At 38.7% G+C, this 27,097-nt stretch overlaps 2 protein-coding genes across 2 annotated transcripts in view; one reads left to right on the top strand and one right to left on the bottom strand.

The window, feature by feature from the left end:
• The window catches only part of si:dkey-11f4.7 (piezo-type mechanosensitive ion channel component 2), a 59,553-nt gene extending 52,272 nt beyond the window's left edge, over positions 1-7,281 (bottom strand). The window contains exons 1-2 of the mRNA XM_036135760.1: positions 6,990-7,281; positions 5,755-5,850 (exon numbers count right to left, since the gene is read on the bottom strand). Of these exons, the coding sequence (XP_035991653.1) occupies positions 5,755-5,850; positions 6,990-7,053 (160 nt within the window). The 5' untranslated portion in view covers positions 7,054-7,281. The remainder of the gene's footprint in view (positions 1-5,754; positions 5,851-6,989) is intronic.
• A 3,361-nt stretch (positions 7,282-10,642) lies between these two features.
• Positions 10,643-25,236, top strand: LOC105936377 (excitatory amino acid transporter 3). Its single transcript, XM_036136303.1, has 14 exons — positions 10,643-10,694; positions 10,776-10,900; positions 14,722-14,862; positions 15,734-15,826; positions 16,613-16,736; positions 16,962-17,004; positions 17,086-17,142; positions 17,228-17,409; positions 17,506-17,616; positions 17,695-17,817; positions 17,965-18,156; positions 21,763-21,897; positions 21,996-22,117; positions 24,877-25,236. The coding sequence occupies exons 2-14, from the start codon at positions 10,828-10,830 to the stop codon at positions 24,936-24,938; spliced, it is 1,458 nt and encodes a 485-aa protein (XP_035992196.1). The 5' UTR covers positions 10,643-10,694; positions 10,776-10,827; the 3' UTR covers positions 24,939-25,236.
• Positions 25,237-27,097: the final 1,861 nt, after the last annotated feature.

Raw genomic sequence — 27,097 nt, 5'->3', positions numbered from 1 at the left:
CTGAGCATGTTTGCTGTGACTTCTACATACTACTTAGTGGTAACCTGTAAATAGGACCTATTTAATTTCAACAATGGCTTTCTTCTTCATAGTGTAGCTGCATTTATACTTAAGGGACTTTTTGCACTGGATTTTTTTCTGGGTAGCAGAATAAAAGACGTTGTACAGCACTCTAGATTTTTTTTTTCTTCCGACTTCACAATCATGTGCTACTTTTTTTTTTTGTTTTATTTATTTGACACAACATCCCCTTTAAAATACAGTGAAGCTTGTGGTTGTCCCTGATCACACTCAGTTGTTTGTGGTAATTCAATTTTCATTTTAAACTCTAAAATTCAAATATCAAATTTAGAAGAAATGCTTTTGTAGTCGAAATCCCCATCCCTGTCAACACATTGTGGATGACTTCATTAGGTGTTTGCTAATTTTGTGAATTTGCTACATTCAAGACCACAATACATGTTGAAAGCAGAGAGTTGTGCAACAGATTTTGGTTAAAAATGCTAAATAAATGAACCCTTCCCTATTGGTTTCCCAGAGTTTCACTCATGCAATCAGAATGCTAGAGACGCTAATAGCTGATGCAGCTCAACTGCAGCTGAGCCAGCAGATGTGCTGTTGATGTTCACCGTTTTTACTAAAAGCATTGTTTCACTTAAACCTCTCTGCTCACACCGACACACACACACACACACACACACACACACACACACACACACACACACACACACACACACACAATCTGAGAACTATAGGTGGGTCCACAAATAAAACACATTGCACATACACGAGATGAACACACATTTCATCACTTAGTCCGAGGAGGGCTGGATCGAATTATGGAGAGCAAAATATATGGGATCTGTGGAGCTGAAAGGCAAACAGTTTTTTCAGTGACGGTGGAGATAGAAGATCGCTGACATCAGATCTTTTAATTCTTTGCTGTAATTACCAGGCTATGCATAATTGATTTGGTCATTCCAACCACTTCCCTTCTTTACAAAGTACTTTGAGGGAGGGGTACGGGTGCTTTAATTCATCTGTTTGCAGTGATCAATACGAGGAACACATATGACCCACTCACTCATAAGACTTCATGAGGCCAGTCCTTATATAAGGTTTACAGCCTAGTTGTAAATAGGGAGCAAGATGGCGTAAAAGTTCAAAATAGTAATTTTGCAGTGATCTGTTGTGTTTATACATCATTTTCCTTCTCAATATTGTAATGCACCACGGGAAGCGTTATATTAGTCTCTTATCATCTGTGTGCTGATGATATTCAGTTGCATTGTTCTTTTAGATCCTCTGTGATTTATAAATTATCCAGATTGAGCCACTGATTGACAGAAATCAAAGAATAGCTTGTAAACAACTATTTGCATCTGAATTTTAACAAATCAGAGACTGTTATTATTGCCCCAGATGCTAAAATGTATTTTATCCGGCAGCCTCTGCCGTTGCTCTGAAATAGTTTTAATCATGGATGGAATATTTCAAAGTTGAGATTATGGTTGTCAAAAGATGAACTAGAAATGGTAGTGCAGGCTTTAGTCTCATCTGGTTTGGACTATTTTAATACTCTTTTTGCTTGTTTTAGCAAATCAGCTTTAGATCGCCTTCAGACAGTCCAGAATACAGCAGCAAGACTCTTACCAAGTACCAACATTACTCCTGTTCTGGCCTCCCTGTACATTACAGGATACATTTTAAAGTTTTGGTCCTGGCGTTCAGGGCACCTCATGGCCAAGCTCCTGAATACATACAGAACTTAAAGGAGCTTTGCTGTTCCTCTGGGACTTTAAGATCATCTGACCAGAGGTTGTTGGTAGTCCCATGTACTCATTTTAAGATTTGTGGGGATTTCGTGGCTTTTTAGGCCGTGGCTTCGAGGCTCCTGAACAGTCTCCTGCTCTCCTTGCACTGCGTTAACTCCACTGACTCTTTAAAAAAGCCGTTAAAGACAGTTTTATACCAACAGGCCTTTTAACTAGACTGCTAAGTATATTTGTTTTTATGTTTCTGTTCTTGTGAAGCACTTTGTTCTTTTAATGTCTGTGAACGTTGCTATTTAAATAGATTCTCTACTGTCTATTAAGTTTTTTTTTTCTTTTCTGGTTTCTGTAATTTCCTGTCACTCAAACAAACTATAGAGTTTCTATTCTTTGGGGTATCAAAGTAAACGGGGCAAAAGCAGGGCACGCAGGTTTTCATTAAGAAAGAAAATATTGGAAGACATCTAATTTTCTTCCACATGATTTTGTGTTGGTCTTTCACATAAAATCCCAAATAACATAACTAAATTTGAAAGAGTTCAAGGCGTATGAATAGTTTTGCAATGCGCTATATATTTCAGTGAGTAGATTTTTCTCTTTTTATTTTACCACAGAGCACATTTCAGGGTGTGCTATTTGGAAAAACTGAAGATAAAGTAATGGAGAGATGGTTATTGAAGACTGCACCATCATATATTTTCATTTTGAGCATGTTTTATGTGAGACTAAGAATCATTAGGATGTCACTGCAAACATATCACAGAATTACTTTAGTAGCAGTCATATTGTCTTAGCCCAGTGTTTGCTAAACGTATTAGAGGTGATGTTTGAAAAAACCTAAATAGAAAATGGATTCAGTACTCTTTTTAGAAACTAATTCTATTCTTTAACCCAATTCGGGGTTTGTGCAGCTAGGACAGACGTTTGGGTCAGAAACTGCGACCCAGTTTTTGAGTCATTCTTCATAAAGCGACTTCTTTAACCCAGCAACAAGCTGATGGGACTTCTCTGAACCTTTCTCAAGGCATAAAGTTAGATGTAAGATGGTAAACCGATGCTGTGTAACAATGTCATGGTTTGTGTCAAGGACTTCAGTTCAGGGAGAGTTTGTTCTCTTTACATAACTTTGTCGACAGCGCAGATGATTCTCTGACCAAACAATGACACATAAACCTAATCTAGACAGGTCATGTTTATACAGTGTCATACAATAAGTTTTTTACACAGTAAAACCTTCATGAGGCATTGTTAAATTTAACACAAATATTAGTTGTTTGGTAATCCATGCTCTGAGTTATTCTTTTCATCCTTCACGTTGGTCGCCTTAAAGGGTTAGTTTGAATTATCTAAAGGGAGGTTTTGAAAAGTTCTCATATAATAGTTCCTTTACCTTTAGTAGAAAAGATGCTGTGTCACCATGAGATAATTGGGAAGTAAACATGTCCTTGGAGTAGGTTAAAGCCTAATAAACTAGTCGGATTCCAAAACCCTTGCTCTGATATCTTTTTATCTACAGGAAAGGGAACTAAATCAGACATTAATTACTTTTAAAGGGTATATATTATAGACTGGCGTCCTGTCCAGGGTGAACCCCGCCGCTAACCCCATTGACAGCAAGAGATAGGCACCAGCACCGCTCGCCACCCCACAGGGATAGACGTGTTAGAATATGGATGGATGGATGAGTATATATCCTGAAACGTCCACTTTTGTAGCCCTTCAATATATTTTGTTTTGTACTTGGAGTCTCTAGGAGAGAAGCCAAGTTGCATGTGGTCTCTCCAGGTGCTGCATAGATATCTTAATATTCTGTTTGGGTCAGATTTTTCAAGCTATTCAGTTTTCTCTATTCCTTATTACGTTTTTTTTTAACTATTACGTCACAGTATTTGCTGTTAAGCTGCTAAACAAGGTCATGGATTTCCATCTTAACAGTTTTGTAAATCTGACAGTTTTATTTCTCGCCATGATTTTGTAGTCTCAGCTGAAGGATGCTGAAGCTACAATTGTATAAGTGAAGATGTTCAGCTGTTGGGTTTAATAACCCAAAAAATGTATTACACCGCTTCTCAGTATACTAGAAAAATGGCCGAGTGGAAGGCTCTGTAACCTGGAGGGGGTGTAAAGATCTTCATTTGCATTTAAAGAGACCACACTAAAACCAGTTGCTCTCAGACGAACCTCTAAATTAACGAATGATTCAGACCCAAGCATTGCAGTTCCACTTTATAGATCATGAATGAATGATTCAAAAGTGAAAAGGAAGGATTTAAAAGCATAACGTGTCCCTTTTAACAATTTTTTTTGTTGAAATTCTAGCCGAATATGTTTGTTCAAATGTTTCACATAATCCTGTACGATTAGAAGTCAAGAACAGGACGAGTCCAATTTTTTTTACCTGATGGGACGGATGGATGGATGGATGGATGGATGGATGGATGGATGGATGGATGGATGGATGGATGGATGGATGGATGGATGGATGGATGGATGGATGGATGGATGGATGGGTACTCCAGAACATAAAATGCAGGCCAAATCAAGATTTGAAGCATCTAGTTCTCCTTTGTAGAAGGTGTTGCCTCTAAAACAAAGGATGTTTTAGAGGCAACACCTTCTACAAAGGAGAACTAGATGCTAGTTCTACAAAGGAGAACTAGATGCTTCACGTTTCATTTATTTATTTATTTATTTATTTGCATAATGGATACACATATGTGTATCTGATGTTCTGATGTCTGACGATTTGTAAAATTGGGCATCTGTATTTGACAATTAAAAATAAAAAAAACTCATTATAAAACACTAAATTCTTGAAGACATGAATTTTAGATTCTTAGGAGAAAAAAGGTGTGCCACGCTACAATTGTTCACCATCTGCACCAAACTGCTTTCTTAAATCTTGCTGTGCTGCGGTGTTGCCTCTAAAGATGTTTTAGAGGCAACACCTTCTACAAAGGAGAACTAGATGCTCCACGTTTCATTTATTTATTTGTAGCTGTTTGGGCTAAAAGCTGGACGTTTGGATCTCTCACTTTTCATCACATGCACCATCAATAACTAAAGATTTGATTCTTTTTGTCATCAGCTTGTAAAAGCCTAAATAAAGGATAAATACACAGACCAGAAGTATTTAACAAGGAAGGTTATGTACTGTAGACCTTTTAAGCCGAAGACTATTAAAAGTGAGCTCAGTATTTAAAGGAAATGTGGAAAAACAGGTCATGTCATTCTTAGACACAAAATAAAAAAGCTCTAAATAACAATTTTGTAAAAAGAAGCGTTTTCTCTTTTTACTCTAACAAGGCTTGTTTGTATTTGTTGCTTAGATGGACACACCCATGCTGATTACTACCAGCCCTGTTAAACCAAATGACTGAAACATGACATTTTAATTGATGTAAAGGTGGCAAGAGGGTCTAAGAAAATTAAAATTATTAATAAATCTGTGCAAAGTTCTGAGACTTAACAGAGTCTACTTTGAATCAGCGTTTGCACATTTCTTAAAACCACCCTACTCAGCGGAACACTTCTTTATTTTTTTGTTTGTTTCAACAAGTAATAACTGTACAGTATTTATTTTTATGTAGCAAGTTTGCCCTTCAGCACACTCTCCTATGTTGATGTTTTATATTTTTACCTTTTGTGCGTATCTACGGTACATGCGTCCCTTCATGTTTTACATTGCTGCCGGGACAGGTGAATTTCCCCGCTGAGGAACAATACATTTAATTTCTGTTATATTTCATTCTTTAAAGCATGTAACCAAATATCTTTTATGAAATATAAGAGCTGCTTATAATGCAAAAAATGTATATAATTACACCATTAGCAGCGTTTCGTGCAGAAAACAAGCCCGGATCCTTCTGGAAGAATTAGCTGGTGCGTGTTTACATGACTGCATTTAAGAGAATTACTTTACTACAAAAACAACTGAAACTGCAAAAGAAAAAAAAAGTTGTAAAGAAGGAGCTTGTCTCACCTTTTAGGGTGACCAGGCTCGGGTTTGGCAGCAGTGGCACGGTGAGCAGAAACAGAAAATACACCACCGAGAGGCCATTATAGCGAAATGTAGAAGCTGAGGAAGGAAAGGAAACAAAAGCAATGAGTTGGACAGAAATCGTCTAACTTGGGCAATCAGAGAAGGCTTTTATGATTTATTTCACCATTTAATTTTCTTATAGTCATAGAAAGTCATTAGAGAGTTAAGGGTGTAACCTCCTTTTAGAACGTTTCTGAAGAAAAAAAACTGAAAATCCACAGTTATTACCAATTACTATTAATCTTTGCGTTTAAAAGGGAAATTTGCAAGTATGGCACATTTTTAAACAATTACAGTTGACCAAAATGGCTGCACAATTTGATGAAACAATAACAAGCATAGAAATATAAAACAAATATAGATTTAAAGATTAAGTAAAATACAAAAATAGACTAAAAACATGAATAGCAATTTGTGAGCTTTTTAGCTTCTCGGCGCGCGCTTTTTATTGAGAGCAAAGGGAAACTAAAGTTACATTTCTTTTCTTCTAACGCGGTGATTAAAGCTGCTCCTGATTTAGACTTACTAAAAGTTAAAGAAAAAGTTTATTTTTGCCAGTATTTGCATTATTGTAACAGAAACAACTTAGCATGCTGTAGAAATCGTATGTGATCCTGAATAATTTCTGAATAATTCTGAATAATTTCTGAATAATTTCTAGAATAGTCTTCTGCTATTCAAACAGAGCGAGTGACAGAGGAGGAAGTTAAGCAATGACCAACACATTTTCTGAACTGGTTAAAGCGTTTACTCTGTAAAAATGGCACAATTACTTTCTACTGAAAGCGATGTTCTTTCAAAAGAAGTTATGGAAGTTAAATTTAGATTAAATGATGCAATCTAAATTCCTTCATAAAATAATGTAAGACCAAAAATCTGCAGTTCATAGTGGCATGGTTAAAGATGATAAGACTAACACAGAGTTGGTGTTTGTCCAGAGCCTGCAAGTTCTGTCTCTGGGCTTTTCCATCACAAACTTTCTATCAGTCTTTTTGCATTTTCTTAATACCTAAAGGCCGAATTACTCATCATCACAACATGGAGAGAACTTTATATGTCCAAGCGTCCACCACGAATTAACCAGCATCGGAATACACCAAGTGTATTTAAATTGTGGGGTAAAAATTCAAACAGTTCTAAACTCAGTAGCAAAAGAAAAAGAAAAACACACTTACCGGTCAGCAGAAGCAGAGGGAGCAATAAGTTATAAAGTATCCCAACTACAAGATCTCCAGCCATGCTGCTCTCTGAGACTCCTGCAGTTTCATTCAGACACAATCTTTCATCAATGAAATGCCTCGGAGAGGTGGACGGAAAATCCAACCGGCTCACACATTTCTCAGCAGAAAACCAATGCCGCCTCTGTCAAAACATCCTCGAATACCACTTTCAGAAGTCCAACGCCTTCAAACCGTGACAAGAACGGTAAGATGTGAGCCCAGTGCCGAGCGGCAGTGAGGGAATGAAACTCTGAGTTTATGATTCCTGTACTGATGGTGACTCCCCTTTGCTCTTTGCTTGTATCTCTGTCACACCCTGCACTTCCTCCCTCACCTCTCTCATATAATGTGCTGCATCTCTTATTCTCATATTGCAGCTAAACTCACACAGGAGGGTAGCCTCGAGCACTACCTGGTAGAAAAATCAGCTTCCACTGTTTAAAAAAAAACAAAAAGCACCTAAAAGAGCAGAATTGGTTTAACATTTATTGTGGGTGACTTCCACAGAAGTACTACGTCTTTCTGCAAACGCACGAACCCGTCTCCTGCTTTCAGTCATGTTGAAGATAATCTTTGTTTACTTCATCATCCCAGACAGACGCTCACACACACGACTGTATTTGTTTCCTTATGGCCCCTCAGGCTTGCTCATCATTTTTGCAATGTAGGGTGGAGGGAAGTATATCTAATATTCATGGCTGTAAGGCCATTAAAGTGCCGGTGTGACTACAGAGGAATGATCAGTGTGTGAAGCCTGAGACAATCAATAACATAAATTTTCTGCAAAGCCAAAGATGCATAAGACAAGAAGATTGTATAGTTTCATTTTTTTTTTTTATGGGGTAGTTTTCTGCTTTTGGTTAAATGCATTTTTGTTTGGAAAACAAAAAGTTGTAAAAGAAGCGAAGTAAAATCTTTAGTAAAGAATTGTCAGGATAATTTGTTGTTACAGACATTTTTGTGAATACAGACACACAAAAAAAAGATGCAAGTCGTGATTAAGATGTGTAAAGGTATCGTTGGCAGAATTATGTTTATCCGCGTTAGCTTGAAAGAACAAGTGCAAGAAAGCTTTTTTTTTCCAAAAAATAACGCACAACATAGCAAAGATTTTCACCGCAGCCTAATCGTACTAACGAACCTTTAATTTGAGTTTATTTAGGAAGGGCAAATAGCGCATGTTTGTCACTTATGCCAGTCTTTTATTTTTGTTCATCTGAGTGTAAAGGGAATTTTAAGTAGTAATCTATGACTGTGCCTGGTAAAGATAGTGAGGTTTGTTTTGTTTTGTTTTTTGACATACTTAAATGTCTGAGATCATAAAACTAATTGAAATATCAGACAAAGATAACCTGAGTAAATGCAAAGTGTAATCTAAGTGGAAAGTTAATCATCTAGGAGATAAATGTGGGAATCCTGTCAGCTGCTCCCTTATTCAGAGATCACTACAGAGACTCATTCCAACCTGCACATAGACTTGGCAGAGTTTTTATAAGTTCATCCCCTGTTTCAAAGACATCACCCTAGCCTGCAGAACCACCACAGAGGAATATATGAATGGGGTTGACTGCGATTAAGCAAATAGTTTTTGAAGATGAAGTTCAAACTAACTTTTTTCACCCAGTCCTGACCACTGCCTGTCCAGAAGGATCAAGAAATCTGTCTGACAACATAAAGTCAGCTGATGCGTCTAAAAAAGCCGAACATTGTGCCTCAATCCAAACAAATTCAAGAACAGGGGACAGACGAAATGTTTGACATGCATCGGTCTAAAAACAAAACGCTATGAAGCCATTTGTAAGTTTTCCGACGAGTCGCCGTGAGAGCCTTTATCCACAAATGGAGAAAACAGGGAACCGTAGTGAAGCTTCTCAGGAGTAGCTCTTCTACCAGGTCCAAAAGAACCAATAAAAACATAATTGACGGAACCATTAATTCAGCTCGAAACCTGAAATTCCTTAAGGAATTATCCGCAGCACATCAGCAAGTCCACCTCCAAAGGGGCTGAAAACAAACAAGATGATGTTTATGCGGTGGCCCTGTCAAAGCCTACATGCTCAAAAACACTCCAGTGCGGGTGAATAAAACCAATTCTGCAGAGAAGAGTTGGTTAAAGAAAAAAATAAATCCTCCACAGTAGTTTAATATGCCAATTGCTAGCTATCACAAACACTCGATGACTGTTGTTGGCTGGCAGTGGTAGATAGTGTCATTTCTTGTATGTTTTTAGGACCGTTTGTTCACTTATGTTGGGGGTGTTAGCATAAAGTTGCATGTTTGCTACACCTTGTGCTTTAAAAAGAAAAGGAAATCTATGTATAACTTTTCTTCCACTTTACAATTATGCTAATTGTCCCACTCTCGTCAGATAAAATCAAAATAAACTACATTGAAGTAGTTGTAGTATCGTCACCTTACTAAAAATAATGGCCTAAGTCATTTTTACTTAGGCTGTTATTAAAGGAAGGCGACAATATGACAAAATGTGAAAAAGTTTCAACGCTGTCTCAGCAAAACAACAAATGAATATCGCAACAAAGGTTATTTTTTCAAATATATGCATTTACAATGCATTTTAACACAGTTTTACTTTGTAAAGTCAATTAGTTTTAATCGGGTTTCTTTGCTGGACTTGAGAGGAGAACTAGGTAAAGATTTCGAGGTGTCCTTGGAAAACTGCAGCTGATCTCTGAGCCTCCTTGTAAGGATACGAAACGGCTGCCCCCTAATGTTGAATATGTCTAACAACATGAGTACTACTGGCTTTAACACTTTTTATTCTGAATACATTTCATTTATAATCTAATCCTTAAATGTCATCACTTCATCATTTAATGCAATCAACTACCATAATCAATTATCGATGATAGTCTGATATGTTTATTCAATTTAAATCAAATTGCGAAACCTATTGCTGGTTTTTATTAGCTGTAAGCCACAATCATCAGAATTAACCGAAATAAATGAATGAAATACATCACCCTGGGTGTAATAAATATGTTATTATTTCCTAACAGAATTACTAAAATAAATATATTCACTTATTGATATTATTGAGATTCTCTCTCTCTCTCTCTCTCTCTCTCTCTCTCTCTCTCTCTCTCTCTCTCTCTCTCTCTCTCTCTCTCTCTCTCTCTCTCTCTCTCTCTCTCTCTCTCTCTCTCTCTGTGTAAATTGCAAATTAGAAAACGCATAAGCTATGATACACAGAACGAAACATAGATAACATAGGGAAAATAAAAATAAAAAGGGTAGTAAAATATTAAGTTGGCAAACGCAATAATAATAATAATAATAATAATAATAATAATAATAATAATAATAATAATAATAATAATAATAATAATAATAATAATAATAATAATAATAATAATAATAAACCAAAAATGCAATTGTTGAAAATATGGGAATCAGCTTAATATAAACGTATAAATTATAAAGATTAACTAACATCTCGAAAAAATCAAATAAACAGCTAAAAGGTTATGATAAAACCTTAACAACCAAACTTCTGTTGGAAGTAATTAGGTTTTAGAAAAGCTACATCATTTAAAGTGATCGAGGCTCCTTTTAAACCTGGAAAGAAACGAACTGAAAGCAGCTGATCAACTGTCAATGACGGAGCTCCTCTGAACGTCGTTCGTCGTCCTAAGTTTTTCTGTATCTCCGTTCTTTTGTTTAAACGTCTTCTTTAGTAGTACTTGACTAATCCGCATTTTAATTCATCCTTGCCTTAACCAGTCTTCGCTGTGGAGAGGCCAACGTGCATGAAATCTCCCAGACCGCCGAAAAAATGGCAAAGTTCGGAAGATTCTTCCACCGACAAAACATGCTAACAGTAGCGACCCTGCTGTGCGTTGTTGTTGGTGAGTGTGTTTGCTCTGTCTTTATTTTTATCTTTTGCTAAAAAAAAAAAAAAAAACCGGGACAAAACATATGCATATAATATGCATATAACTGGGTGTGCTGTTAGCTTCCAGTTCTTTTTGATTTTATTCAAACTTGACTACATATTTAATTTCACAAAATAGTTTTGTAGACTATTTGTGTGTGAGAGAGATCTGCTTTTATAAATATGTTCTAATAAAAATAAGTTTACAAGTGTTTACAGGCGTAAGAAGCCGTTTGTGTTACAGCTGCTAGCCCAAGCTACAAGAATCCCAGAACTACTGTTGGAAAAACTCTGTTGTTGCTTAGCTATTGTTGTCAAGGCAACCGATTAACGTTGGCGTCTTTAAATCTAGCCGCCCTGTACGCAGGGGTGGACTCAGCCATTTTGGGGCCCCAGGCAAACTTTAGCTGTGTCTCGATTTGCAGGCTGCATCCTTCGAAGGACTCATTTTAAGGCTGGTGACGTCACAACGATGCGCGGAGGCTGTCCCATTTGGCAAAAATTCTGAGGATGTTTAATGTGCCGCCTTCGAATGCGTCCTCCTTTTCCCCGAATTCTGAGGATGCACCGCTACCATCCTTAGTGGCCTCGCCTGCCATAAGATTTCCCGAGGTGCTTTGCGCGCTTTTTTAGTGATAGTGAAAGTAGTGATTTAAGTCAGTTATTTACAGGGTTTGTACACATTTACACAAGTTACAAACATAAGCTTATATCAAGTGTTACAAATAAATATAAAATTTTATATTTCAACATTTTCGTCAATCTGCTGACAAGCGTTTGTTTAATAACTGGTATATTATGATCATTAGCAGGCCCCTGTGGGTGAAAATAATAGCAGGTAAATGTTACCTCTCCACTGCGCTTTCCCTGCCTGAGAAAAATTCGTCGCCGGTTTTGCTGCCGCCGAAGCCGTCTAAACCAACTCTCCTCCGCCAATAACAAGTAAATAAAAAAAATAATAATAAAAATTTCCATATCCATTTTTTTGTTGTCTGGCTCTGTTTTTCCCGGGCTTGGGGTAGATGTGATGACGTCGTGTCGCAACCAGGAAGTGCTCCAAAGGCTAGACCGTCCCATTTACCAACATTTGAGGATCCTCCGGAGCATCCTCCGATGGCTGGGTCCTCCTAAGGCTGTGTAGGCTGGGTCCTTCGAAGGACGCAGCCTGCGAATTGAGACACAGCTTTTGTGAAGCCCCCCCCCCTCCAAGTCTCCCATGAGTGTGAAAGCTTCTGTAGGGCTTCATGCTGCAACAACGAGACTCAGACAGTAGTGCAACATTTTCCTGTAGTCCCTCCCCTGAGGCGGTCCCGAGACACACATATTACAATAAGCGTTCCTATGGTATTTTAGCGAAAAGAATTTAATCAAAAACATAATTAATGTGCGCTAATAAGTAATAACTGTATTAACCATACATGTATAACGGTAGTTGCCTAATGGTAGGTCCGCCCCTGTCTGTAGGTGACCATTTTCGTACTTTGGAGGGTACAGGTGCATCCGAGTATTCTATCTATCGATATCAATTCTAGTTTCTAAAAGTTAATTGAATTCAGTAATTCCATCCAAACAGTGAAGCTTGTGGACGACGGCGGCCGACAGGTCAGCAAGCCGCCAAACGCACGTGGCCATGGTCTTTTACGGTAATGTAGAGCATCAGCTTTCTTATGTAGGTAATATTAGCGGGCTTGTCTTTACTGAGGGTCTCCTCCCGGATGACATGGTGGATTCCCCTACTGGCACGCTTCCGTTCTTTCAGCTCCACAGATTTCTTTCTGCAGGGGCTAAGGGGGTAAAGCATTTTACTGAGGGTGATACTAAGGATCCTTTGTTCCTACATTTCTGAACACAGACGCACAAGTGCACCTAGAACTCTGGCATCTGCAATAGTCACCCATTAAGAGGACAACAACATTGGTATAATACCACGTGTTGTTGTCCGTGGTATTATGCTATTCAACATGACATGCGCCTGAATAGTGTCGCGTGTAAACTGTTATGATGGATTCACTGTGTTCTGTTTACCTAGATGTTTCTGTATGTGTGGAGGAATATCGATCAAGTCAGCATTTGTTCAAACTCCGTTGTTGCTGCTCCACACAGGCGAGGCGGATATTTTTGCAGAAAGGGTCGTCTTGGTCCATCTGGCCTTCTGCTAAGATCCTCTAGCCATGCACTGCTAATAGTTAGCATTCCAGATTAATATTTCTTTGTTGGTCAGAGTCTGCTTCCAAAATATCTTTCTTCTCTGACTCCATCCATGAAAATCTGGGAAGTAAACAAAATATAAACATTTTTGCGTTACACATTCCTTTCAACCAGTGCTTTAAATGGGAAAAAAAACAACTGCTGATACTCCCCTTGATGTTAGACAGAGATCTGAGTAATATTTTTTATATAGATCTATCTAACAGTCTATAGATCAATCGTTTTCCTGTACAGGAATGGCAAAGAACAAAAGAACAAAGGAAGTTCTGAATCAAAACCACATGAGCCAAATGCAAAGTGTCATGAAGCCACTTTTAACTTCAACGCTCATGGTGTTAACACGGAAATGAAAAATAACCTAAAAAAATAAAATAAAACAAATTATCCTTGAAAACATAAAGAAGTGATACATTTTAGCCTTAAGATTTCAATAAGCTTACTGCGGTTACAGTTTCCTTCTGTAACACATATTTCTTTTCAGTATTGGTCCTGGCCCCAACAAACCCATGTCATTTTAGCAATATTATCGTACCTTTAATCTAAAAATATGTTACTATCTTTGGTTTGGTTCCTTTGACAAACGCTCTTCCTCCAATGAAGAAGTATCTTTCCTTGTTTTTGTGCTTTGGCCACAAGCGGCCACAGCTGCCTCCGTTCCGTCTCTGTCTCCTGTCTACAGAAGTTTTTTTTGAGCCCCTTGATCTTCATTGTGTTGTCAGAAATCAGTTTCTCCATGTTCTTTTTTTTTCATACTATCAAGTTCGGTATTAAGAATGGCTGATATTTTCTCATCCATTTCCAGAGAACAGTGTGCTTTTATCTTTTTTTGGAGCAGGTGGTTTGAAAGGTGTTGAAAATTATCTTAAGGGAAGAGGAGGAATCTTGGGATCCACAATGGAAAGAAGAGGGTTATTTGCCATGCAGTAGTCGTGCAGGTTATGTATAAGCGGGTTCTTCTGTGCAGTCAATGACTCCATGCAGTTGTTGTGCAGTGCTAGCTTAATCACAGCTAAACTAGCCTAATCAAGGCTAAGCTAGCTCTTGGCTAATTTAAATTGTGAGCATGCCTCGTTATATGTTGACAAAACTCCTCGCTATTAAGTCTCTGTCTAAAGCACAGTCTGCTAATCGATGTTATAAGTTAACTCAACTAGAGAGTCAAATTTGGGGTGAGTTTCACTAAGTAGGAGAATCTTTGGTGCTCAGCTCCCGTAAGCCTGCTTCCTCATGCGGCCATCTTGCATGACCTTTTGTCCATGTAAATACCGTGACTTAATTGTTCAAAATACGTAATAGAGAAAGAGAAATTTGAATGGCTTGAAAAATATGACCTAAGACCTGGACAAACTTAATTTAAAATTTCTGCACTTGTAGAGACTCCAAGTAAACAATAAAATGTATCTAAGGGCTAAAAGAAAATGGATCTTGCATGATATGACCCCTTCAACAAGGTCTCTTGACTAATACATTTTTTACACTGCTGTTTATCCTGCTTTGTAAAAAGGAGGATTTTTATTCTTGTTGTTGAACATCATGATTTGCTTTATTATCTATAACTCATCTGGTTCATTTGGTGATCTTTTGAAGGCGTGAGTATTGGCTTGGCTCTGAAAGCCTACGCCGATCTGACGATTATCGAGGAAGCTTGGATTCGCGTTCCAGGGGAACTGCTTTTCCGGGTGATGCAGCTTGTTACCATCCCTCTGTTGGCGACAAATGTGATTGTTGGTAAGTAAGAGTATCTGTAATGCTGTCAGTAGTTACTAGAGCGTGACATGGGAGGGGATTTTCACTCCTCTCCCATCCCAATCCCAGACCAGAGTAAAAAAAAAAAAACTTCCTGTCCTTTCCCACTTCTGGTAAAATGACTCCCAATCCCATCCTGATCCCATTCAGACTGATTCCCACTCCACTTGTATTTTTTTTTCTTCATTTAGTCATTTTGAAATATATTTAATTTAATTAGATCTTATTTTACTTCACTGTCTGTAGCGCTAACAGCAGCCTCACCATAATAGTTGTTGTCATTCATTCAGCACTCAAATCAGGGACATTTTCCGGGACAAGATAAGATAAGATAAGATAGACTTTATTGATCTCACAGTGGAGAAATTCACGTGTCACATTGGCTCTTTAGGTTTAGGACAGCTTTAGGTGTCCAGAACAGGGACTGTCCCCAGAAATCAGGGACGTCTGGTCACCTTAATTTAAGCAATGACATTACTGTTATGTTTTCCATTGCTTAAACAAAACAACAACAAAAAACAGTACCAGTGTAACACCGTCATGAAGCACGAGGTTCTGTAATATTTGCAACTTTCCTTCCAGTTCTATAAGTTTAAAAGGTTGCTCGCTATTTCTGACTTCACGTTCCAAATCAATTTTTTCACATCGATGTCTCCACTGGTGTTATTTTGACTGCCGGCGGAAAGCAATGGCCAGAAGCATTGTTGGTGTCTGGGCTGTGTAGTTCTTTTGCCTTGTGTCACAGTCGAGGCTTACTGGAAACAAGCTACAAAATTGCGGCGCCTGTCCTGTTTACCTTTTGTGAGTTGTTGTTGTGTTGATCTTTCTCCGCCTGTTTTTGTCGATTCCCCAGGATGTGCTTCAGCCTCTTGCAGTCCATCCCGACGGATCACTCAGCGTGCGATCGTGTACTTTGTCGTCACAACGATTCTGGCTGTGCTGGTTGGTAAGAGAATTGTTACTTATCAAATTGAGGTAAATTTGTTTTATCTTGGGACCATTTGCTCTCTCACTGCAAACCCATGCGGTATCATCTGGATCTCCTTTGGATTTCGCTACCAAGGAGGGGCTGCAGTAAAAACATCTAGAGTTGCTTGCTGCTCCTCCCAAGTACCCCTATAAATAGGTTTTATTTTACTGATTATTTTAGCACTACTGCTGTCTGTTCACCTGCACAGCGTTCCTACACAGTCTGGAAAATGACAGAGTCACACCTCGCTGGAATGGATAGAGCCATTAGAACGACACTATAGCCACAGAAAAGCAAATACTGCCAGCGCTGGTAGCCGATCAGCGGCGATGTAGTCAAACAAGCCTGGCATCTACCCTGACGAATCAGGAAGTCTGAAGCCCCCCCACACACACACACACACACACACACACACACCACTCCTTTACTAATTAGTTAAGGCACATGATTGAACCGATTAGTAAAGGAGTGTTTGTCTATATTTTATAGTTTGGATTTGAGGAAATAGACAAGAAATCAAGACCATTACCATGTCTTTAATAATATTTTTGTTATATGTAATATAATGTATTCCATCCTGAAAAATACAGATTTCAATTATACTGTATTATATTAAGACAATAACGCTGATGTGCCATTCATTATGATAATGGGTGTATGTAAACTTCTGACTGGCATACTGCAATTTTGCAATACTGCAAGACTGCAATTTTTAACCCTTACTGAGGATCTTTTAGTCAGTTTCTTGATCATGTGTCATAGGAGCCTTCCTGGTTGTGCTGATCAAACCAGGGGTCACTGACAACAATATGGGAGCTAAAGTAGAAGATGATGATGATGATGATAATGCCTACACCTTTCTTGATGCCTTCAATGATCTCCTCAGGTAAAAAAAGACAAAAAAAAAAATCTAAATATCCAATGTTCTTGCGAAAAACAAACCTTTGATGTGTTAGATTTATATTAGTGATTTTTTTTAGCTAAGTCTGTCTCTTATGTAGAGAATTAAGAACACATGGAGGTTGTGTCTCTCACCGTTTGGTGTTTAAAGCGGACTGAAAGTTTTATCCCTCCCTCTCATGATGTTTGTTTCGTCGTTCTGCTTTTGTAGAAACATCATACCGCACAATCTGGTTCTGATCAGCTTCACCCTGGTATGTTTCACTACATATCTTGTGGAAAAAAAAGACCCTATTAAGCAGACAATCCAACATTTGTGACTGAATCCATTTTAGTTCAAGACTCGGAAGGTGTACCTGGATATGGAGGCCGACGACAACTCCACTGAGGAGGTGGTAAACATTTTTTACGCTGATGCTGACGAACTGAGTTGGTATGCAGTTTTCTGTTTTTATTGAGTTTCCCCTCTTGCTTCAGGAAGCCGAAGCAGGTGAAGTAATAGGCGAAAACATCAACGGAGTCAACATCTTAGGATTGATCGTGGCGTCAGTTTTCATCGGGAGAACCTTGAAAAAGCTCGGACATGTAGGGCAACCCTTCTTGGAGCTCATCATCATCGTCAACGAGGTCCACAAAAATCTGGTGAAAATGATAATGGTGTAAGTGAATACAGGTTTTTTTTTTATTGGTTTTTATAGGATTGGAAAGAATAGGTCCTAATTTGAATTTACTGCTCTGGTTTCGCCACCTTCTAGGTATTTTCCTGTCGCCGTGGTGTTCATGATGGCGAGCTACGTTCACGAACTTGCAGACAAGTGGCAGACTGCTGTTTGCGTGGGAAAGTTTGTCGCCGTAATCGTTACCGGGTAGGTTCTGTCCCAACAAACAGCTGGTTATCGCTCAGATTGTTCGGTAGTAACTAAAACAAACTTGCTCTTTGACAGACTCTTCATCCATGGGTTTTTGGTTTTACCGTTCATCTGCTTCTTGTTCTTGAGAGAAAACCCCTACCGAGTATTTCAAGCGGTTACGCCTGCACTTGTAAAGGCGGTGCTCGTTTCACGCACGTAAGACCATTTCTATTGCCGCTTTTTCTCAATCTAAACTTTAAGGTTTTTTAAATGCTCAAATAGCGAACGCGCAGCATTATGTGGAGGATTTATCAACGCGCGATACAGAGATGCATAAGAGCAAACCTGTTGTTGTTTTTTAAGCTGTGCGTCATCAGAGACATACAGCTGTTGTGAAAAATGGCTGAGAGTCAACACAAGAATCACTCGCTTCATGCTGCCCATTGCGATCCACGCCAACATGGATGGGACGACCCTGTATGAGATGGCCGCTGCCATTTTCATTGCCCAACTCTCAGGCATGGCGCTGCATTGGAGCAGGCTACTCAGCATTGGGTGAGTTACTGTTGCCAAGTTAGACCCCGATATGCGTTCAGAACCGCCTTAATGCTTCGTGCCACAGATAAGGTATTGATCTTCTGATATTTTGGTCCATCCATCTGTTTCAATGTTTGATGTGTTTTATATCAAAGATGGCATTTCAAATACCCAAAAGCGTACCGGAGGTACTGTTGCATTTCAATCATCTGAAAGTAGTCTAAGCAAACCGGCCATATCGTCCCTCAGTCTGACAAAATGCTTTGACTGGCTCTTCTGGGAACAATAACCACACCACGTTCAAACTACCTTAAATTTGAGCTGGACGATCATTCAATGACAATATATATCGATCGATACACGTATATCGATTATAGAAAAAAAAGGATCACTATAAAGTTAGGTAGAATAACAGTTTTCCTTACTTTTGCATTCTAGCCATGTAGGTTAATATTACAGTCATTACGTCCTCCCAGCCAATCACAAACCCAGGAACGCTCCATCACCAAGCTCCGCCCCCTTCAAAGAGTTCAGAGAGCACGCGTTCTTTTTTCTGTTTTAAAAACTTGCAGCTTTGCTAAAAAGTTGGTTGAATAAAAGGAGTTTGAATTGAGTGATTGTGTGTTCTGTGTCTAAAAAGAGGTCGCTAAGCGACCGCATAAAATGACCAGGGCTGCACTTAAAATTTATATTTTGTATTTGTTGATAATTATCAATATTGATCAGTATGATTTCTATTTTACTGATGTGTTTTTTTCTATATTGTCCAGCCCTACCATAAGTCCACTTTCTGCCCCGTTCTGATGCTCTGTTTGAACTTCACAACATCTACGTGACTTAATGCATTGACTTGCTGTCGTGTGATTGGCTGAGTCGCTATGTGTGTTCACAAGCAATTTAAAAGGGTGATTCTAAAGAAGTGCTATTCCAGCGTTCAAGATGTAAGTTAGTGTTGTACTTCTTAAGATCAGTCTTGGTCTCCAGAGCATATTTGCCAGGTTAAGGTCTGAAATGTGAATGCTGCTACCTACACCTCTATATGCCAAGAATGAGAGAACTAAAGAGTTTAATCCTCCGTCTCCTACAGTTGCCTCCTCTCGATCTGTCTGCAGCTAACACTGAGTCCTTTAACTGTTAGCTGGACGTACGCGCTCTTAAAAAGTTTCTAGCTGGTCTTTTAACTTAACAGCTTAAGAGATGTGCTAGGCGAGTGGCAACACATCTGTCATGTTTGAGGTCTGCTCCCTTTTGTAGAAATTGCTAAAATATTAATGAAATCTCGCTCAACATGTTGTCTCTTTCTCAAGACAGACTAGTTCTAAACAGATACAATGTGATACAGAAACTATTTTGTATATTAGCTATAGAGTTGATAGGTAAAAGTGAATAACAAGAAATACAACTAAAGTTTAGAAAATTACTATAATAATAATAGTAGTAATAATAACCAAACTTTGCACATTAATTACAGTATATAACATTACATTTAGGATATTTTCTACACATAAATTCAACGCTATAATAAATTATTAAACAATAATTATGATACAACTACCTTTATTTTTACAGCCTTGTTTAAAATGCTCAAAATCTGTACACATAAAGTCTCACTTTGAACATTTGCTGAGGTAATGTGGCACTTTGAGGCTTTAGGTGAACCACTGCAAACACTGCTTAGCTGGCGATGGGGCTGCAACGATCAAGTTTATTTGAAACATTTTCAGCACAAATGATAGTATTATGATTACAACAATGGTCTCGCATTCATGCACTTGGTCTCTCTTGCCTTCGGTCTTAGTCTTGCTTCTCTGAAAGTCTTGGTCCTGACTTGACCCTACCTCGAACCCCTCTAACACCTCGTTTCGATGTTTGAAAAGTACTCAGTGGTTGCTTCGATGCAGTATCGAGTCAACTGCAAAGAAGAGTTGGTAGTTGGTGGTTTTACTTGCGAAAACTTATCCATGTCAGTTTTTCCCAATTTACAGGTATCCCTTGGAGTCCCCTCAGGCACGTGCACAGATGTTTTGGGAGCAGCTGCTCAAGCCCAAAAAAGGCCATCCATTGCCAAATGTATTCTTAAACCAAAAGCACAGTAGGATATATTTACCTTCTAATTATTCTTGTTGATACACTCAATACACATCCAATCCAATAGGGTAACACAAATAATCAAATTGAATAAATAAATGAATAACATTTAAAAAGAGACAGAGCAAGGTCATAATGTGAATGCCATTTAAAAACCAAACAACATATTAAATAATCATCCAAAAATATTGTAACTTTACACTAAGCAAAACTCTGCTCTGAATCGATTAAATAAAATAAAGCATCTCATATAGTCTCTAAAATACAACTTTTTACAACAGAGGCGAGGCTCTCGAGTAATGTGAATGGAGCGGGAATGTTCAGGTAGTCTTACTCTAATAATAATACCAATAATTACCAAGGTCACTTCATACTGAGCTCAGACTGAGCTCAACTTAAAACCTTTCATTTCAAATCAAACCAACCATGGGTAGTTCATTTTAACCATGGGTCTATTATTATGCCAATACTGTTATTTAGCTGTCTAAATTTCAATTAGACAGCTAAATAACAGTATACATTTTTTTTGTACGCATCTCTATATCACAGAGCAGGGGTCTTTCCTCAGAAACTAAAAACCTTCTACATCCTCTCCAATTTGGCTTCAGACGCAATCACTGAACAGAGACCGCCACGTGTTTGCCTCTGGAGCACGTTAAACAATCTCTTGACATAAGAAATATCATTGTTGTTGTGTTCCTCGAGTTAAAAAAGGCCCTCAATACCGTGAACCAGATGTGAAATTAAACTGAAATTGAATCTTATTTCAAAGCTTTCATCTTTTTATTTCTCAGAATGACGAGTATCTCGGTTCCAGTCTTATTTAAAAGACGTGTCGTCGTCAACAACAGTATTTTTCACAAACTCGAAACAGGAAATTGTCAAAGGACAAGGACTGTCACCATACTAGAATGTCGAACTTGATAACAATACTAAGAAAAATATTTCATGCCATTTTTGATGCTGGCAATTATTATTATTTTTTATTTTTTTGAAGGACCAGGTTTATTGTTTAAGAGCAAACGATATGATTAGTTACAACATGACTATATTTTAAATTTCTTAATTAGAGCAGGACAACTTGGCCCTCTTAGAGAAATAAGACATTTAAGGGTCACATCTCAGTTTGCCAAAACAGTAGATACGATAACACTTATTAGTTATAAGTGTTAATATTCTCTATGGACGTGTTTACCTTTGATTCACTCATGCAGTCCTTTTTATTTTATAATAATTGCTCATCTTTAGCATGCCATTTCCCTGTCAATTGGCTTAAAAAAATATTTTACAGACTTCACTGCAGTTTTAAAGGCTAATTCCTACCTGCTGACCCCTTTCACATCTTCTTTTATTTTTAAATACTTGATGAACAAAGAGAAATGCAGGGCTCCAGCAGAAACAACACATTTCTAATGCAGGGCTAAGGGGCAGGTGCCTCTGTCTGTTCACGTGCCTGACTCTCCTCGCAACAATACAGAATTTAGGCAATTTCCTAGTAGTCAGTCTTCACGATCCACTTTGTTTTTCCTTTCTCAGTGTGACGGTGGCAATAGCGACTGTTGGAGAGGCAGGAATCCCAGCTACAGGAATGATGACCACCCTCTTTATTTTGAACATCTGTAACATTCCTACGAGTCCTGCCGTTATTTTGCTCTCCATTGAATGGGTCCTGTAAGTTTTTACCAAAAACCACTGTATTTTTTTTTTTACCTTGTTCCAAACATCTGAAAGGTTTTAGAAAGCTCTTTGCTTCTTGTACGTGTTGTCAGAGATCGCCTCAACGTTGCTGTGAATATCCTGAGTGACTGTTACGGTGTGTTTCTCGTGGACCACCTGTCAAAAGGAGAACTGAAAGACGTCGAGGAACACGTAAATAAGATGACGATACCAGGTGAGATTCTTTACACCTATGAAAACAACACAAACTAAATTTTACGGTGCGTTCACGCTGAACGCAAACAAGACGAGTTTTTTGTGTTTATCACCTGCCATTGATCACTTGACATTTTGCCCAAAATCATCCAGGATGAGCCGATTCGATATGAATCTTGATACATAGCTCAGCTTGATTTGATTTGAATATCGATATTTATTACTTTCAAATTAATGTCCAAAGTCGTTCAATCAAATAAATCAGCCAAATATTATATTTATCTTCAATTTATTGAACACTGATATACTAACAGGAAAATAAAGTGCATTTGGTTCAATGCATTTAACGTGTCACAGAAATCAAAAATGCGCCCAAAGTCTGATTTTGAGGACAAAGGTGCTTCTAAAATTCTGTTGACCATTCCTCAAACTCGTCTCGCTTGCTCTTCCTCACTGCGAGCAGTAATGGTGCGGTGTAATAACGCCCCCTGCTAAGTTTATCCATATTGAAAGCCAGAATATCGATATTAAATCATTTTTAAAAACATCGATATTAATCTTTGTATCGATTTTCATGCACAGCCCTATGAACAACGTGGCAAAAGTTGACCCAGCTCGCTTAACCGCGTCATCAAATACGAGGAGCGTCTATCCGCTTGCTGCTTCCTCTTGCAGGACGTGAATTGACAGAAAAGTTCAGATTGTTGAACTGGAGAAAATTTTCGCTTCGCTCTACTTGCGCATCCTCAGCGCTGTTCGCAGTTTCCCTTCATTCTGCTCACCCAATTTAAACTGTTCGCATCACTGGAAATGTATTGTTACCGACCATTAATTTGCTCCTGATCGCAACTTTAAATAGGGATAACATGTGAATCAGTCGCTCCATCTGCCTTGTTTACATTCGGTATGAACTCAGTGATTAAAACTCCAACTGAGATGAAATGGGACCCAAATGTTGGCGTAATTTTATTTATAAAGCATGTGGTTCCAGACTTAAAGAAGCACAGCATTGTCATGGTTTTGAGGTGTTTGGCCCACATGCAGGACACGCGCAGGAGACAAAGGGTTCCAAAGTTTAAACGTTTTATTTAGAACGAAGGGTATTCGAGGCCAGGAGAGTCGACTTCTGGAAGAAAGGGGGCGGGGTCACAACTGTGGGAACGAGTGGACGAGAGATTAACGAGAGAAACAACAAGCAGAGGTTATAAATCAAGGCGAGAAGCTTACTGCGGGAAATGATCACTAGGAGGACAAAATTTGTTTTATCAACTGGAGGGTAATTTCATATTTTTTGGAAATATTACACTGTCCTCTGTTGTAATTGTCAAAAGAAAAGCGCTTCCAGATAAAGCTTTCTTTGGATCAGACTTGTCATATTGAGCAAATCAGTAGTTCTATGTTTCACAGTATTCCAAAATCTGCAATTAAAAAAAAACTCTATATTTTATACATTTTAATGAAAAGGTTTCTGCAACGTGGTTGTACAATAATTGGTGGTAGTCCTCTCTCAGGATAAGGTGAAGTTGTTTAGAACAGAAACATTCATTGCACTTTTTTTCATAACTCTACTGTACAGCTACATCATTCTTCATCTTACATATGACTAATATTTCTAAAATATTAGTTAACACTGAGCCTGGTTCTGGTGGAGGTTTTTTCTTCCTGTTACAGGGAAGTTTTCCTCTCCACCGTCGTTTCATGCATGCTGAGTATGAGGGATTGCTGCAAAGCCATCAACACAATGCAGGCGATTGTCCACTGAGACGACGTGCTCATCCAGGAGGAGTGAATGATGCTTGTCAAAGACTCGATCAGCCAATAGCTGTGTCTAGAAGGGAGACGGGCTAAACACTGAAAGACAGGGCCAAGTGTATCATCTATAGAAGGAGAACCTACTGCAGTAGCCCAGCTGATGCCCCCCTCTAGAATGGTGTCACAGCTAAACAGAACACTAGGCCAGATGTAGCTACTATGAAGAGAAAAATCAGAGAGAGCATAAAGTTAAAATTACAGCAAATAATGTAAAATTGAAGATTTGTAGAAGGATGTAGAAAAGTGAGGGAAAGTTGTCTTAATGTCCTCCAGCAAGTCTATAGCAGCATAACTATAGAGGTAGCTCAGGGTAACATGAGCCACTCTAACTACAAACTTTGTCAAAAAGGAAAGTTTTAAGCCTAGTCTTAAAAGTAGATGGGGTGTCTGCCTCATGGACCAAAACTGGGAGTAGGTTCCACAGGAGAGGAGCCTGATAGCTAAAGGATCTGCCTCCCATTCTACTTTTAGAGACTCTAGGAACCACCAGCAGACCTGCAGTCTGAGAGCAAAGTGCTCTGTTAGGAACATACGGGGTAATCAGAGCTCTGATATATGATGGAGCTTGATTATTAAGGGCTTTATATGTTAGAAGGAGAATTTTAAATTATATTCTTGATTTAACAGGAAGCCAATGAAGGGAAGCTAAAATTGGAGAAATATGATCCCTCTTGTTGATTTTCATCAGAACTCTTGCTGCAGCATTTTGGATCAGCTGAAGGCTTCAAAATGCATTTTGTGGACTTCCTGATAATAAAGAATTACAATAGTCCAGCCTTGAAGTAAAATGGGATTTAAATGACATGTCCTACTCACAAATAACACCACATTTTTTTACTTTATTACTGGAGGCCCATTATATGACATCCAGATGAAGTGAGTATTTTGTTTAAGTCTACAGTGTGTAATTCAGAATATTATTCATGCCGATTTACCAATGTCTTATTTTTGTTTGTTGTCATTCAGAATTCTGCTTGCCACCCAGGGATAATCCACCAGAGTCCATCTCAGAGGCAGAAGCTGTCTGATATCCTGACGTCCCAAAGTGATTGTTGTGAAAAGCGAAGGAGTTCAGCATTTATATTTTTTGTGCCTTTTCCATATTTATCACTTTAGTGTATTTTAGCCTCGTGATGTTGTTACTGTTATTTTAGATTAGCATTTTGACATTTATATACATTCAAGAGTTGTTTGGAAAAAATATATTTAATATCTCAGTCAAATTTAATGTCCTTCTGATTAAAAATCAGTTGTTGTTTTTTTGTTATAAAGTAAAAGATTATTCTTGTCAAAAGTTTATTTTTCAATGTGTTGCTTCTATTGTTTGTGTAATTTGTCTCTTTGTAACAAATTCATATTTCTAATTAAATTTTAAAACGAAACTTTCGGATGACTTTAGTGTGCTGTCATTAGATATGATGTTCGGTTGTGCTGGGACAGAATTATTTTACGTGTGTTTAGTCGGCAGTAATTTTATATAATGTAAAAGTTGAGAGATAGGGATGTTTATAGGGATCTTGTAATTATTGTTTCTGGTTTAAAAATGATCACAAACTTCTCTGGTTCTCTGGGCCAAGCTGCCCCATCATCTCCAGGAGGAGGGCCAGGCTGCAGACAAACAAACAATGTTACAGCGCCCCCTGCTGGACAACAGAGGAGGCGACTGAGGAAATCGCTTGTGTAAAAAGATGCAAGCTGGCACGGGTTTAGTTGTTTTAAAATCTAAACAGCAAACGTGAAAAAAAAAACTAACTGTATGTAGAGAATAGAAAAGAGATGTATAGGACAAAAGGACGGCTGAAATTTAGCCAGCTTAAATTTACTGAATTTAACTCAGAAATTTACAAAATAAAAGGCAAATAGCGAAAGATTAAATATGTTATGTACGTGTGGAATAATTGATCCAGCTTTTGACCAACCAAGGCAAAAAATAATAAAAGGGTAAAGATGCACAAATCTGTAGGTCAATGTAGGGTAGAGTGCCTTCTCCGGGTTGGGGAGGATGTGCTGCCCCTAGTGGAGGAGTTCAAGTATCTTGGGGTCTTGTTCACGAATGAGGGGAAGATGGAGCGGGAGATCGACAGGCGGATTGGTGCAGCGTCTGCTGTGAAGCGGGCGCTGTACCGATCCGTTGTGGTGAAGAGAGAGCTGAGCCAAAAGGCGAAGCTCTCGATTTACCGGTCGATCTACGTTCCTACCCTCATCTATGGTCACAAGCTTTGGGTCGTGACCGAAAGAACGAGATCCTGGATACAAGCGGCTGAAATGAGTTTTCTCCGTAGTGTGTCTGGGCTCTCCCTTAGAGATAGGGTGAGGAGCTCAGTCATCCTGGGAGGACTCAGAGTAGAGCCGCTGCTCCTCCACATCGAGAGGAGCCAGTTGAGGTGGCTCGGGCATCTGGTCAGGATGCCTCCTGGACGCCTCCCTGGTGAGGTGTTCCGGGCACGTCCCACCGGGAGGAGACCCAGGGGAAGACCCAGGACACGCTGGAGGGACTATGTCTCCCTGCTGGGAACGCCTTGGGATTCCTCCTGAGGAGCTGGCCCAAGTGGCTGGGGAGAGGGACGTCTGGGCCTCCCTACTGAAGCTGCTACCCCCGCGACCCGACCCCGGATAAGCGGAAGAAGACGGACGGACGGACGGAGATGCACAAATCAAGATTTCCCCGGCCAACAAAATGTATAGTTTATTTGTTTTTTGACATCTGACCTACTACAGTAATTCACATTTTTCCCTCCTCTGTCCCCCCTCATACTTTGATATAATTCCAAATTTAAAAAGTGGAACGTAAAAGCTGTTGGTTGGTGTCTATAAAGACCCAAATCATTCCTAGTTTGGATTAACCAAAAAGCAAATAATAAATACAAATAAAATAAATTAAAATAAATAAATCAGATTTGTTTTCAGTAGTTGATTTTTCACATCAGCGCTAATAAAGGGGAAACCATGTGACTCCAGTCTCTAGCCGATCCATTGGTAAAAACAAAGAAGCAAAGCAATGGAAACTAATTTTCAAATATGTTTTATTTTTCAGACTAATCATTTAAGTGAGGATTTACATCAGTAAAAGGATTTAATTAGCTAGTGTTGTGTAATATGATCACAATCTAAAGATGTGGTGTTAAAGCGGGAGCAGTGGCCAAATGGTTTGAGCAAGGGTGCAAGTTCCCCGGTTCTAATCCCACAG

This window comes from Fundulus heteroclitus, chromosome 1, assembly GCF_011125445.2.
Source record: "Fundulus heteroclitus isolate FHET01 chromosome 1, MU-UCD_Fhet_4.1, whole genome shotgun sequence".
NCBI lineage: Eukaryota > Metazoa > Chordata > Actinopteri > Cyprinodontiformes > Fundulidae > Fundulus > Fundulus heteroclitus.
The sequence above is the reverse complement of the archived record's forward strand: the minus strand, read 5'-3'. Positions and strand labels throughout refer to the sequence as shown.